General features: G+C 45.4%; 1 protein-coding gene and 1 pseudogene across 1 annotated transcript; one reads left to right on the plus strand and one right to left on the minus strand.

Annotated features, from left to right (window-relative positions):
- Positions 1–2,066: 2,066 nt before the first annotated feature.
- Positions 2,067–4,024, plus strand: LOC136513392 (patatin-like protein 1). Its single transcript, XM_066507400.1, has 3 exons — positions 2,067–2,619; positions 2,818–3,472; positions 3,573–4,024. Exons 1-3 carry the CDS (start codon positions 2,288–2,290, stop codon positions 3,807–3,809), a joined length of 1,224 nt encoding a protein of 407 aa, XP_066363497.1. The 5' UTR covers positions 2,067–2,287; the 3' UTR covers positions 3,810–4,024.
- An 8,961-nt stretch (positions 4,025–12,985) lies between these two features.
- On the minus strand, positions 12,986–15,241 carry LOC136514335 (uncharacterized; annotated as a pseudogene).
- Between the last annotated feature and the right edge of the window lie 80 nt (positions 15,242–15,321).

Raw genomic sequence — 15,321 nt, forward strand, 5'->3', positions numbered from 1 at the left:
AGTGCGAAGCTAAGGGAAGAGTCCCTTAAGGTTGCGGCATACATTGCCTGGCTTTCAAAAATCTCCAATACCACTCTACTATATGGCTACCATACAAATTCGAGTAAGCTCAACTCTATACTTAAGCTTTGTTCGATATATTTCATTCGATGCAAAAGGGCTTATCTAGTTCTATGATTAAATCCATGCAGCAACCACTGGATTTGTATAGCCGTCGATGTCGGGAGGAGCATGGCATGGGTCTTGATTCATTAGATAAGGACACGGTGACATACAAAGACTTCATATCGATTCTCAAGACGTTATACATATCGACAATCCTCATTAGCTTATATGTTTGTATACATACTTGTAACAGTTCACTTTTGGATACTAACAAGTTGTATTTGCTAAAATAATTCGAACAGGGCATTTAGGTTCTATGTCACTAATCATCATGGAAGGCATGATCCAGCAAGGAAGGAAAAGCTGGCTATAAAAACACTATGTGCGGTAAGTGTAACTTACTTCTTCAGTACTCCGTTACATGGCTGTCAAAAGCATTACTTAACATTTTCATATGACAAAACACACGTGCCCCAAGCAGAAGCCTAGGGAGTGTACATTGTGGATACTATATATGTTCTATGATGGTAACACCGGTGCCTACAGGAGACACCCCTTAAGGGTAAGTTTGAACCTCTTCACCCGTAGTATAAAAACTTCGTAAATGGTATGAAATACTAAACCGAAACTTGTTTTCTTGTAGTGGAGAGAAGAGAAAGGAATGAAAAGAGACCCATACAAGGATGACCAACTCTTAGAGCTCGTCGGCGACCTTTTGCAACTTCATATTGGACCAGATTGTACACGTCAGAGGCGCCTACCAAGGACCGAGAGTCTGAGTTAGGTACAAATCCTCAGTACCCAACACCTTCGTGAGACTGAAAGGCTAGCTCTAGGACGTTGATAACAATGTGTATGGAATTTGTATATTTAATGATGGATTGTATATATTCATGTGAATTAGACTTGTAATTGTAGTTTATAGAATACTCTTATGCTTGTAGTCGCGGTCGCGGGGTGTTCGGCAACGCGAACGCTGGTCACGGGGCGTTCGGCAACGGCGAACGTGGTTTGGAACGTTGGTCGCGGGGCGTTCGGCAACGCGAACGCGGTTCGAACGTTGGTTGTGGGACGTTCGGCCAAAGTGATTTTGAATTGAAAATTTGATTTTTTTTGCGGGAAAACGTACTGTAGGGGCGGTTCTAGATTAAACCGCCCCTACAAATACCTGTTTGTAGGGGCGGCTGGTACTACAGCCGCCCCTACAAATCGATTTGTAGGGGCGGCTGGTAATAAGAGCCGCCCCTACAAATCGATTTGTAGGGGCGGCCTGGGAACCGCCCCTACAAATGCATGATTTGTAGAGACCCTTGCGTAGGGGCGGGTGGGCAAACCGCCCCTACAAATGGTCTACAAACCGCCCCTAGAATGCTTTTTGACGTAGTGTAGCAGCCGGCAGCGGACGTCCATCAGGAAGGGAATGGAGGAGTTGCTCACGCGAAATAGTCCTTGCAAAAATAAACAGCACCGTATATATATACTCTACCTTTTTTGTCCAAGAAATATAAACATTCGCGTTCGCTGGTCTAGTAAAACCAAACCAGCCAGTTGATCCTCCTCAGCGAATACTGTTCATCAACCCGCCGCTACAGTGTTTCTTTCTCACAAAACCAGCCAGTTTCAGCCAAGTTTCAGACCAGCGAACGGGGCAATTGAGTTGTCACTTTTTATCCAACGCGAGTACGGAAACCTAACAAAGGTTTAGTTTTTATGCTTCACGCGTGTAAGAAACTCATGGGCGAAACTTTGGACCATTACAATACTACCGGCCGGTGACCATCATCCACATCGGAAGCAATCATGGATATTCCGTGGCACTTCCTTCTCATCCAAATAGGAACTTGAAGACATGAAACATGGGAAAAGCATGCGAGGAAAGGGAGAAAGACCTATATCACTGCTGCCGGCGTATGTGACTAGAAAGAGAGAAATTAATAATTCTTACGTATAAAAAACGTGAAATTTTCACCATTCATACTCTCTCGTGAGTTGTGACCATCTTAGGAATAGCTTGCCAGAGCCCGCGGATCCAGTCATCCAGAGCACACAAGATCCAAGAAACACTCACCTACACGGCTACACCTTTTTACAGAAGCGAGGATCGGAGCACTCCTTCCTTGGATTCTCTTGCTTCTAGTCTAGCTACTAGATCGATCTCCTTGTCCAGTTAAGTTTCAGACACATGGAGAGCAACGGCACGGCCAACTGCGCTACCGTGCCGCAGCCGCCACCGTCGACAGGGAAGCTCATCACGATTCTGAGCATCGATGGCGGCGGCATCCGCGGCCTCATCCCAGCGACCATCATCGCATACCTCGAGGGGAAGCTCCAGGAGCTGGACGGCCCAGATGCTCGGATCGCCGACTACTTCGACGTGATCGCCGGGACGAGCACCGGCGCGCTGCTGACGTCGATGCTGGCGGCACCGGACGAGAACAACCGGCCGCTGTTCACCGCCAAGGACCTCAATACGTTCTACCTCGAGAACGGGCCCAACATCTTCCCACAGAAAAAGTATAGAAACGCCGTTCTGTTCATCCATCTGTTCTTCCTTTTCCTTTGGTGGCTGTCACTTTCATTGATGCACCTGTTCCTCGTCACCTCCTGTCGTGTCCCTTACAACAAGTCGCATGGCATTGGCATCTATCCACCAACTCTTGCTACCTAACGGGACAGGCGAATTTATACTGTGGTGATGGTGGTGCACTGCAGGGCCGGGTTCCTGACGCCGGTGGCGAATCTGCTCGGTTCAGTAAGGGGTCCCAAGTACGACGGCGTGTTCCTGCACGACAAGATCAAGAGCCTCACGCACGACATCAAGGTGGCGGACACGGTCACCAACATCATCGTGCCGGCGTTCGACGTCAAGTACCTGCAGCCCATCATCTTCTCCACGTACGAGGCCAAGAACGACGCCCTCAAGAACGCGCACCTCTCCGACATCTGTATCAGTACGTCGGCGGCGCCCACCTACTTCCCCGCGCACTTCTTCAAGACCGAGGCCGCCGATGGCAGGTCCCGGGAGTACCACCTCATTGACGGCGGCGTCGCGGCCAACAACCCCACCATGGTCGCCATGTCCATGCTCACCAAGGAGGTGCTCCGCCGGAACCCGGACTTCAACGCCGGCAGGCCCACCGAGTACACCAACTACCTCATCATCTCCGTCGGGACTGGGTCGGCCAAGCAGGCGGAGAAGTACACAGCGCCGCAGTGCGCGAAATGGGGCCTCATTCAGTGGCTCTACAATGGTGGATTCACTCCGATCATCGACATCTTCTCCCATGCCAGTTCTGACATGGTTGACATCCATGCGGCCGTGCTCTTTCAGGCCCTCCACTGTGAGAAGAACTACCTTCGCATTCAGGTAATATTTATAGGATACACCTTCTCTTTCAAGCATAAGATGTTCTGGATATAAAATCGATGATCATCGATGTTCGATGCTACTGGACGAATGTATGTAGGATGACACTTTGACTGGGAACACATCGTCAGTGGACATTGCGACCAAGGACAACATGGAGTCTCTGATCGGGATCGGCCAGGACCTGCTCAAGAAGCCAGTGGCCAGAGTCAACATCGACACTGGGGTGTACGAGCCCTGTGGCGGCGAGGGCACAAACGCAGAGGCGCTAGCGCACTTCGCCAAGAAACTTTCTGACGAGCGCAAGTTACGCAAGAGCAATCTCAACTCCAACTAGCAGTCACACAACTTGGCGCTTGCCAACAAATTCAGCCCAAGGAGCAACGATCGGCAGATTGAAGGGTGGTCATGTACCTAGACTAGCTAGCAATGTGCCTCACATTGTCACATAGATGCTTGGTACTGGTAGCTAGTCATTAGTTATTTTTAGTAATTAGTAGTCAAGCAACACACATATATATGGACCAATAAACATGTAAGTTCAATCTTTTGTTTTTCTATCTCAAAGAAAAATCATTTCGTTCTGATGTGCGGCTCACTGGTACAACGGAGCCCAGCACTGGCGGTTTTAGAGCCATTTCTACTGGTGTTTGATCCCACCGCCAGTGTGAAAGGCCAGTATAAATCAACAATACTACAGGTGGTTACTTTGGATGCGCCAGTATTAACAGATTTTTACTGGCGTCTGCCGTAACGCGACTGCTAGTGTTAATTAGATTTACACTGACGGTTGGTGTAAAGCAACCGCTAGTGTTAATTAGATTAACACTAACAGTTTTCTTAAGTGAACTGTCAGTGTACCATATTTTACACAGGCGGTTCACATAAAGCCGACGCTTGTGGAATTAGATTTTCAGAGGCGGTTTGTTACGAGAGGCGCCAATGTATTGTGTTTAAAAATTCAAATTTTGGGGCCACATATTTCCCGCTAGTGAATTGTTTTTATTTTTAAAAATTGCATCGAACCCATAATCACATAAAATTATATTTGCATGCATGAAAAAAGCAATATTTAATACAATCTACCATAGTCATCACACCCTAATAATAATGTTACAATACAGTTTTTTCCACTCATAGCTAGGTCCCATCTAATAATCTTCGTGGTGCAGCTCTAGCCTAGCAACATCTACGAGATCTCAGTACTGTGGTTGAGCTAATTCCGACTCCAGATCAAAATACTTCCCATCGAAGTGAATTATTTCTTTCATGATGAACCGGCTAAAGTCCTCGCAAATGTTCATGAGCTCTCCATTGTCGAGGCGTTTATCGATGGGAATGCACTTGTATACCTGCAAAAATAATAAGATTTACAACTAACCAATACGGAGAAGGCATCAGTAATGAAAAAAACTTCATATATGACTATTACTTACTTTCTTAGGGTTGTTGGTGTATCTCCCATTTTGTCTGAGGAACTCGCACACATAATACCCACAGTGCACCGATCCTGGTAGTTGCTTGTGGCACTATATAAGAATTGGCAAGTGGTTACATAGTTGCTACGTGTACATATATACAAAGCAAATATAAGTATGCTTATTTAAAATTTACCGGATATTTCTTCCGCGTGGTTAGCGGTTTTCTGGTTTTTTTTAAATCGTACCGTCCACCATGGAGCTTATACCACTTGTATGTCCTACAGAGCTCGAATGAATTCACCAAGTCATTTTCAAACTCGCGTAGATAATATAGAAATGTTGAAAAGCACGCATGCAAATCTTGACTTACTGTTCAAAAAGATTGATGAATTTCAGATAACTGCCCAGTGAGAAATCTGCGGAGTCAAGGACCAAAATCTGTGCATCGTAGAGCCAAATGTACATATAGACCCAATGGCCCCTGCACGGATTTAATGAAGTCATGTGTTAAGACAGAAATAACATTGTAAATAAAAATTATTAAGGGAGTTTACAACCAACACATACTTCAACTTAGTGGCACAGTCGCGCGGACTTGCTCACGCGAAATAGGACAGCGCCACCGAACCTCCTCTTTGGAAATCGAACTGGAATCCCCTGTCGAGGAAGGGAATGGAGGAGTTGCTGGCTGCAAGCAAAGAATCCTCCGATGGATGAGTCGTCGCAAAGCCTCGCCTGCGCAGGCTCTCACACGGAATGGAAGAGATGAACCGATGAACGGGATCCGAAGGAAGGGGGATCGAGTAGACATGAGTTCAGCTTGGGTCTACGCTTGGCGGGCCGAGAACAAGCTTGCGAGACCCAGGCGAAAATTGATCAAGAAAATATTTAATTAATTAGCTGAGCTGCATTGAGATGCGTGTGATTTTTTTGAAAGAGGAGTTATTGGAGCAAAAGCCTACTATAAATAAACTTTGTACTCTCAACTTCAATACTTTACAGATCCTTCGCCAATGTTTCAATCAGACGATCAGCATAGGCTCTAATGAAACCCTCCGTATGCTTTACATGTACGCTGACATACTTACATGTGTGGATCAGCCCCACGAGAAACCGGCCACACATTGGGAACAAACGTGGCCCACAAGCGTGAAAGGACCGAGGAATGTATGATACACTATGTCTAGATATATAATAAAAGCAACATATCTAGAAATGTCAAAATATCTTATAATTTGGAATAGAGAGAGTATTACATTTTATAGGTCCCCAAGATAATCTTATATTTGCAACCACACACAATAGCTGAACTTTTTTATGTACATCAAGCTAGTACAAGCAAGTGGAAACCCTTCAGGGGTTTAACGTGCTGGACATCTTGAGCTTCCTTGCCAAATAACTGTGATCTTGCAAAGACAACATCGTGATTGGACAGTCATGGACGCAGGCATTATTTTTGAATAACAACGGTAGTGCGGATGGCTTTTGTTTCTGAATCCAATAGTCGAGGATCGAGCCCTGCAACTGGGCAGGCGTGTGGGCAATCCACGAGCTATTGAACTCACTGTTAGCAGCGGTCCATCCCTGAACTGGAACCTTCTTGTCCTGCCGTTGCTTACGGCTGTTTTCCAACTCTGTCCTTCCTAGTAGTTGCTCTCCATGAGGTCTTCTCGACCCAGAAGGTACGCGCTTCCATGCTTGGACTTCCACAACATCTGATATGAGGTAGCCTCCACATTCCTACCAAGGCAATCTACTGCTTTGGCATCGTGATCTCGCCCAGCTGTTCAAAGGAAATGTTTGCATACATGCCACATTGTTTGGCTTCATCGTTGATTATCTCTGACACTGAACCTCCGACAGTAGGTGACAAATCTTCAGAAGAGGCATGAGGCCAGAAGTGTGCTCCAAGTTTCAGACATGGAAAGTCTCTCGTGGGCCTTGTTTGGCTTTCGCCATCCATGGCTGCACTCAGCCTATTGTTCCCAACTGATAGTGTAACATGTCCTAGCAAATACACTTGGAAAACTGGTTACAAGTATATATCACATGGCAATGATTTTGAAGAGGAGCTCTTGTGCATGGGGATGGTCTTGTTGTTTGACAACAAAATGGGTTTGGTCGAAACCATTTAGAAGACATGGTGCGAAGTCTATTCTGTTGTTCATCACAGCCATAAACTGAATAAGCATCGAACACCCAACACAAGTCTTGCATTGGCAATCTGGGTCAGCTTTGTCTTCACAGTCTCGGCTGTTGAGCTCAAGTACGAATGAACAGCTGCAGGCTCTGACTACAACCCCAACAGTACTCTCAGAGAGCCGTAAGGTGAGGGAAAGAAGGAAATTATTCTATGGCACATTGCCATCTTCAAGTAAGAATGCCAAGCTCCCCCCATCCCATTGTCGAGGTAGACTTATGGGCTGTAGAATAAGTGAGAGATGTTGGCCCCCACGAACAAAACAATACTTGTTCCTTTGCCAGCGAGAAGATGGCGTAAAAGAGGCACGGAGAACATGTATCTGCATGGTGTGCCACCAAGCTCCAGTACCTCAAGAACTCGGTCGCACCATTTGCAAAGCGCTCGAATCGCCGGGACAACGGTGGATCCTCTGAGCTTGTCGTCGTTACCGCTACTAAAGATTGACGAAACAAATGACATGCAGTATGAGCAATCCTCTTAGGAAAGGAGGAGCTCTGTACCGCTAGCTGCACTTCTTCCTCTTCTTGTAATCGCTGCCTGCAACCGGCGCAAAGTGTGGTTGCACTCCTGTGTGGCACGCTTGAGCTTGCTCTGCCAGCGCAGCAGTGGCGCGCTGGTGATGTTCCACTTCTTGGCTGTCTCAAGGGCAGCTTCTAGCTTGATGTGGGCCATCTCCATCCTCTCTATGTGCTCCTTTGCATCTGACTTCTCCGCATAACCCTCCTTGATTCTTGATAAGACTTCGTTAACAGCCTCCTGTGCCACCGCAGAACCAACCATCTCTGCTGCCATTAAGACTAATCAAAGCAACCTGTAGAATCGGATGTCCTGCATGCACAGAAAGAAAGCAAAATATTGCATACATATATGAGTCAGATGGTCCATGTTCATCAGTCTAAATTCTGTGATTGATCTTGTAAACTGCAAGTGCGGAGAGGAAATCAAAACCTTGCTTGTTTGAACACTTGAAGTAGCTGTGTAGGGTCTCAGAAAGTCGACACCACAGCAACTGAGACACAAGAGTTGGGGAATCTATCCTGCCCAGCCGGTCAGTTGTGACCATACATATTGAGAGGTCTTCATTTGTGAGAGGGACCAAATGGAAGACGTCGATTGTGGGCAATGGAAGTTTGCTAATGGAAGTTAGCTAGGATCGCGTCAGGTGTGGGCAGCATGTCCAATTGTGCGCTAGAATTCCATACACAGGACCGAGCAATCTAGTCGACGGTGGACTAATAAAAGTAGAATACAAGTATGTACATGTGTCGTGTTGTTACCCAAAAATATACTTCAACTTTGATATTCGCAATATATTACTTCCTCAAAAAAAGATATTCGCAATATCACTATTTCATGAGTCAAATAACGCCTGTGGTATAGCTGTCAGTTAAATATGATTTTAGCTATTTATTATTGGTCAAATCTCTTCAGAGGCGGCTGTGATGCGTCTATAGAGGCGGTTGACAAACCGCCTCGTCTCTACAAATGAATAATTTGTACGATTTTGTAGATGTGGTTCTCCAGCCGCCTCTAGAAATTGATTTATAGAGACGGCTTATCCAGAAAATCACAAATTCAGGTCAAAAAAATATAAAAAAATTAATCCTGGGAGACCCAATAGCCACATGCGCACCATCACTAGTCAGCAACTATTCGCGTGAAAAACATGCACAACCTTAGGCCTCGCTTGTTCTTCCCCTAACCACTCCTCCCATAACACACTTGTATCTATTTGGGATATTCGTCCTCCTCATTTTACCTTCATCCAATTTCAAATGAGTATTTATAGTCCTAAACGAATTCAAATAAAAAAGTTGTTAACAACAAAGTCTTGTAACTTTTCAGTATCTACAACTTTAGTTTTGTTTTTTCTCCATTCGAGGTCGCTCGAAATATTTGAATTTCAAATGTTAGAAATTTAAATGTAGATTTTCTGCATAGATGATTTCAAATAAAAAAGTCGTTAACTACAAAGTTGCATAACTTTTCGAGATATACAACTTTTTGTTTTGGTCGTTTCTCCATCCGGGGTTGTTTGAAAATTTTCACATTTCAAAACGTGAGAAATTCAAACATAGATCTTTCATACATAGATGATTTCAAATGAAAAGGTTGACAACTATAAAGTTGCATAACTTTTTGAGATCTGCAACTTTGGTTTTGGCCGTTTCTTCATCCAAGGTAATTTGAAAATTTTGAATTTGAAATGTGAGAAATTCAAACGTAATTTTCCATGCATAGATGATTTCAAATGAAAAAGTTGTCAAATACAAATTGCATATTTTTTAGATCTACAGCTTTTGTTCAGGTCGTTTCTCCATCCGAGGTAGTTTGGAAAAAAAAAATTACTGTGCAGCTCCTATTTTTAGAGGCGGCTGAAATAGATTCTATGGGTGGCTGGAAATAGAGCTGCCTCTATAAATCGATTTCTAAAGATGGCTGAAAATAGAGTGCCCACTAAAAATGGTATTTTTAGGGGCGGCTCAAAATAACAGACATCCCAACAAATGCATTTCTAGAGGCAGCTCGGTTGGCCTCTAAAAAACTCCCGTTGCTAAAAATCAAGTTTATAGTAGTGTGTTATATCACAAAGCGTTAATTAATGTTACTTATTGCTACACTACACATCCCTTTATCTAGCTTCTTATTAACCTTCCTATGTGGTCATCATAACAATGAAAATCTCTTTAGTTCATCTAGCTGTCACCGAATGGATGTCGTGCGCATCAGTTTTTTTAGTGAAAACCGGGCCCAAAAACTACTAACCGGGAGAGAGCACACTCCTCCTGACAAACTTTGGAACATTGTCCAACCAACTACATTGTCCAACCAACTAATAATGACTTTACCCTCCTACTACTTGCTCCCCTCCTACTACTTGCTCAAACCTTAGCCAACTTGGTCGGATACGTCCAGACTAGCAACTCAACTGCACTAGCAACTAGCTGACAACTAAAGCACATGAGAGCAATTCAAACCAAGAAACCAAGAACCAACTAGCAAAAACAACGAACTCTACCAACCAGCTCTGAGCACAACCAACACATGTTGGAGCAACGCCAAGGCCCGATGACGTGAGAGCAACGGCGGAGCTCGAAAGCCTAGACACGCCTCCAAGAAGGAAACGATGCCAATTTTGATAAGGCTTGGCAAACTGCCTCCTCGGCCACTGCAGAACTGACCATCTGTGCAGCCATTAGGATTGATCAACGCAACGTGTAGAACTCGACTGTCCTGCATGCTCAATCGGGAAGAAAGCAACAAATACTATCTGTCAATACATATAGCCATAGGAGTCAGAATGTCCCTGTTCATCAGTTTTGCAAGAGCAGAGGAAATCAGAACCTGGTGACGTTGAACTATCTGTAGGATTGCTAACTTCTGAATGTGACGATATGTAGTCCTGTTTATTTGAGAAAAATAGGTTGCAGGGTGGTGGCCAGCCAGTTGTATGAGCATACACACGGAGAGGTACATTATTTGAGAGCGACATCGTGGAAATTTGTCATGAGTGATATGCACACAGGAAGACTTTGAAGACTTTGGAGTAGAGGGCAACAAGCACTGAGGTCGACATATGTATCACACCTCTAGGAACGCGTCAGACATGGGCCAGAATTATTCATCCGCAAGACCAACCGGAGTCAAAGTCGACGGTGACTAAACGTAGAAATCTTGGCAGGAAAGCTTCTGGAGCAAAAAGCAGAACCCGAAGCCAACGGCAAGCCTGCACCTGCATACCAGTGTCATGGGTAGGTTACCCACGACATGGAGGGTCTTCAAGCCGACAGCAATCATACGTAAGAAAATGCATGCACGGAAAGAATATAGACAACAATGAAATAAATATGTGTTATGATACATAATATAAGAGGATGAAAAACTTGACAAAAAACAATAAATATTACAAAAAAGGGGAACAAAATTAATTAATTTGCCTTAGGTCTCTAGCCTTCATCGAATTAATCTATGTGGGGTTACTCCTAGTGTCCCACCTTCGCTAGAGGCTAGGCGGGGGACACCGAGGGTTTCCCACAGGATATCAAACCAATACAGGTGCGATTTGCGAGGGAATCCCGGAGGGAACGCTAGAAATAAGTGCGGATTAAATGCCCATTAAATTGCCAAAAGCGGCCTCTCCTGAACAACTGCGTCCCAGGGTATTTATAGCCCATACCCTAGGAAGTATTGAAATTACAAAAGGGTTGACGACTGACCAGCAATGCCAATACAACGGCCGTGGGCAATGAGATAATCCTCCGTAACCCGGGACCAACCACTCCTAACCCTAACTGAGCGAATGGGACCGCCGCCGGCTCCTTGTCGGGTCGCTCCCGTGGCTTCTGGCGAACCCTCGCCACATCAGTCGGGGGTTCTCCTTCCCGCCAACGGTCTTGCACCCTTCCCTGTAGTTAGTGGCCCCCGAGCCAAGTCTCACCGAGGGTACCTGAAAAGAAGGGACAGGGAGGAAAACCTTCGCTGCGGTGGTTATGGCTCGCAGGCCCGGAGCGAAAGTTGGGAGACGGGCACGGGGGGGGGGCAAGCTAGAGGCGCCTTCCTCCAACAATCTAATTCTTAGACTAGAAAAAATCATGATAATAGTAGAAACAAAGAAAATCAGAAATATAACAAAAAGAGTCCTAAATAATACATATGCCATTGAAGATTAATTCATAGTGAGAGCAATGTAGTCCTTTATTTGAGGAATATCTGATCTAGACCTTCATTTTCCGCCCTCTTACTATTAGCTCTGACTCCACCACTGGTGTGCGATTTATAATGGTAAGACGCGATGTTGTGAGGAAGCTACCGTGACCATGATAGATGGGAGGGAGGAAGGAAGCAACCACGGTGCTGTCTTGTGGCGAGGGAGACTCAAAGAGAAGACTGAAGAGCATGGAGGCTTTCTAGACCCACGAGATATTTCCGGACGGATAGAGTTATTGCACGATGGGTCTCGCTCCCACGTGAGCATGCGACCCCACCCTCTGCCCGCCTCGCACCACCGCCCACGGTCGCTGGCGACATGTCGCCTCGCTGCACCCCCCCCTCCACCCTCGCCCGTCAACCCCAACCTCTGCTAATTTGCCGCATCCATCAACCGGTTACCGACAAGACTCCCCCACCGTCTCGCAGCCCCGCCTACCCACCATAACCCACCGCCAGGCCAACCTACCGCCGGAGATCTAGATCCGGGGAAGACGGCCAAACCCTAACCCGCCTTTGGCGGAGGCGGCACCGTCGGCGCCGGCACCGGCACGACCGTCACATGGTGTTGAAACCGTGCGCCCGTCGCCTGCTAGAGTTTGCGTTTTCAGACTGAGGAGCGTTGCCATGCCATGTGGAGCGGTTGACATGGTCGCTTGCACATAGACACACACTAATGGACGTGGACTGTTTTAGTTACCAGCGCGTGGACCATGAAATGGATCACGCTTTTACGCATTGGACTCAGCTAGAAGCAATCTAGGTGTTGTAGGCCCATTTACCCATTTGCTCGCATGTCTTATATTTTCCCAGGTGACCATCAGCTAGTAGCTAAGTTAAAAAAAACTTTATAGTAGCATATTACAAAACTTTGTACTCTCAACTTCAATACTTTGCACATCCTTCACCCAGGTTTGAATAAGCCGATCAGCATAGGCACTCATGAAACCCTCCATACGCTCTGCCATGTGTGCTCACATTACTTACATGTGTGGATGGGCCCCACGAGAAACCGGTCACGCATTGGGAACGATCATGGCACACATGCGTGAAAGGACCGAGGAATGTCATCATACACTATGTCTAGATATATAATAAAAATTAAACAATATATTTAGAAATTCCAGAATGTATTATAATTTGGAACAGAGTATTACATTTATAGCTATATTTGCAACACACCAACAGTTCAACTTTTTTATGTACATCAAGGTAGTACAAGCAAGTGGAAATCCTTCAGGGGTTTAACGTGCTGGACATCTTCAGCTTCCTTGCCAAATAACTGTGATCTTGCGAAGACAACATCGTGATTGGACAATCATAGACGCAGGCATTAGTTTTCAATAAAAACGGTCGTGTGGATCGCTTTTCTTTCTGAATCCAATAGTCGACGACCGAGCCCTGCAACTGTGTAGGCATGTGCGCAATCCATGAGCTAACGAATTCATTGTGAGCACTTGTCCATCGCTGAATTGGAACCTTCTTGTCCTGTCGTTGCTTACGGCGTTTTCCAACTTTGTCGTCCTTCCTAGTAGTTGCTCTCCATGAGGTCTTCTCAACCCGACGCGCTTCCATGCTTGGACTTCGACAACATCTGATATGAGGTAGCTTCCACATTCCCACTAAGGCAATCTACTGCTTTTGGCATCGTGATCTCGCCCAGCTGTTCAAAGGAAATGTTTGCATACATGCCACATTGTTTGGCTTCATCGTTGATTATCTCTGATACTGAACCCCCGACAGTAGGTGCCAAATCTTCAAAAGAGGCATGAGGCGAGAAGTATGCTCCAAGTTTCAGATATGGAAAGTCTCTCATTGGGCTTATTTGGCTTTCGCCATCCATGACTGCACTCAGCCTATTGTTCCCAACTGATAGTGTAACATGTCCTAGCAAGTACACTTGGAAAACTGGTTCCAAGTATATATCACATGGCAATGATTTTGAAGAGGAGCTCTGTGCATGGGGATGGTCTTGTTGTTGACAACAAAATGGGTTTGGTCGAAACCATTTAGAACACATGGTGTGAAGTCTGTTCTGTTGTTCTTCACAGTGATAAACTGAATAAGCATCGAACACCCAACACAAGTCTTGCGTTCCAATCTGGGTCAGCTTTGTCTTCACACTCTTGGCTATGGAGCTCAAGTACGGTATGAACAGCTGCAGGCATCTGACTACAACCCCAACTATATCAGTACTCTCAGAGAGCCGTAAGGTGAGGGAAAGAAGGAAATTATTCTGTGGCACATTGCCATCCTCAAGTAAGAATACCAAGCTCCCACCCATCCCATTGTTGGGCAGACTAAAGGGCTGTAGAATAAGTGAGAGATGTTGGCCCCCATGAACAAAGCAATACTTTGTTCCTTTGCCAGCGAGAAGATGGCGTATAAGAGGCACGGAGAACATGTATCTGCATTGTGTGCCACCAAGCTCCACGTACCTCAAGAACTCGGTCGCACCATCTGCAAAGCGCTCGAATCGCTAGACAACGGTGGATCCTCTGAGCTTGTTGTCGTTACCGTACCGCTACTAAAGATCGACGAAACAAATGACATAGCAGTATGAGCAACCCTCTTAGGAAAGGAGGAGCTCTGTACCGCTTGCTGCACTTCTTCCACTTCTTGTAATCGTTGCCTGCACCGGCGCAAAGTGTGGTTGCACTCCTGTGTGGCACGCTTGAGCTTGCTCCGCCAGCGTAGCAGTGGCGCGCTGGTGACGTTCCACTTCTTGGATGTCTCAAGGGCAGCTTCTAGCTTGATGTGGGCCATCTCCATCCTCTCTATGTGCTCCTTTGCATCTGACTTCTCCGCATAACCCTCCTTGATTCTTGATAAGACTTCGTTAACAGCCTCCTGGGCCACCGCAGAACCGACCATCTCTGCTGCCATTAAGACTGATCAAAGCAACCTGTAGAATCGGATGTCCCGCATGCAAGAAAAAAAGAAAATATTGCATACAGATATGAGTCAGGTTGTCCCTGTTCATCAGTCTAAAATCTATGATTGATGTTGTAATCTGCAAGTGCTGAGAGGAAATAAAAACCTGGCGCGGTTCACCATCGTTTTGCTCAATAATTATCTTCCTTTGAACGTTGCAATAACCAACTAACCGTACGATGTTGGGATGTTAGACCTTCATATGGTTACTGACTTCATTCAAAAACTGTTTGTCGCCAATTCCTTGGCTCGTATGAAGCAACTTCACCGCTATCTGTTTACCTTTGTATTCTGCCTGTTCTAAGGAAATAATTAGAAGTGTTTCTTATTCATTTTAAAGTGTAAACTTAAAGAAAATAACAAGTTATTACCTTGTAAACTTCTCCATAACCACCCCAACCAACTATTTTCTCTACAGAAAAATTGTCAGTAATATATCCTTGTCAACTCCTCTAAGTTTATTTCTAGATCCATGAATGATCGAATGATATAGACCAGGCCTTTTCTGCATACATATAATAAACAAAATAAAGTAGTTATTTTCACCATTTCGAGATGCCCTGGGTATATACGCTATTACTATT

This window comes from Miscanthus floridulus, chromosome 16 (assembly GCF_019320115.1).
Source record: "Miscanthus floridulus cultivar M001 chromosome 16, ASM1932011v1, whole genome shotgun sequence".
NCBI classification, from domain to species: domain Eukaryota; kingdom Viridiplantae; phylum Streptophyta; class Magnoliopsida; order Poales; family Poaceae; genus Miscanthus; species Miscanthus floridulus.

What these genes read in the sequence shown, in the direction of transcription:
- LOC136513392 (XM_066507400.1), top strand. Translation starts at nt 2,288, where the DNA reads ATGGAGAGCAACGGCACGGCCAACTGCGCTACCGTGCCGCAGCCGCCA. An exon ending in AACATCTTCCCACAGAAAAA is followed by an intron (nt 2,620 to 2,817) that starts GTATAGAAACGC and finishes GGTGCACTGCAG; the next exon opens with GGCCGGGTTCCTGACGCCGG. An exon ending in AGAACTACCTTCGCATTCAG is followed by an intron (nt 3,473 to 3,572) that starts GTAATATTTATA and finishes GAATGTATGTAG; the next exon opens with GATGACACTTTGACTGGGAA.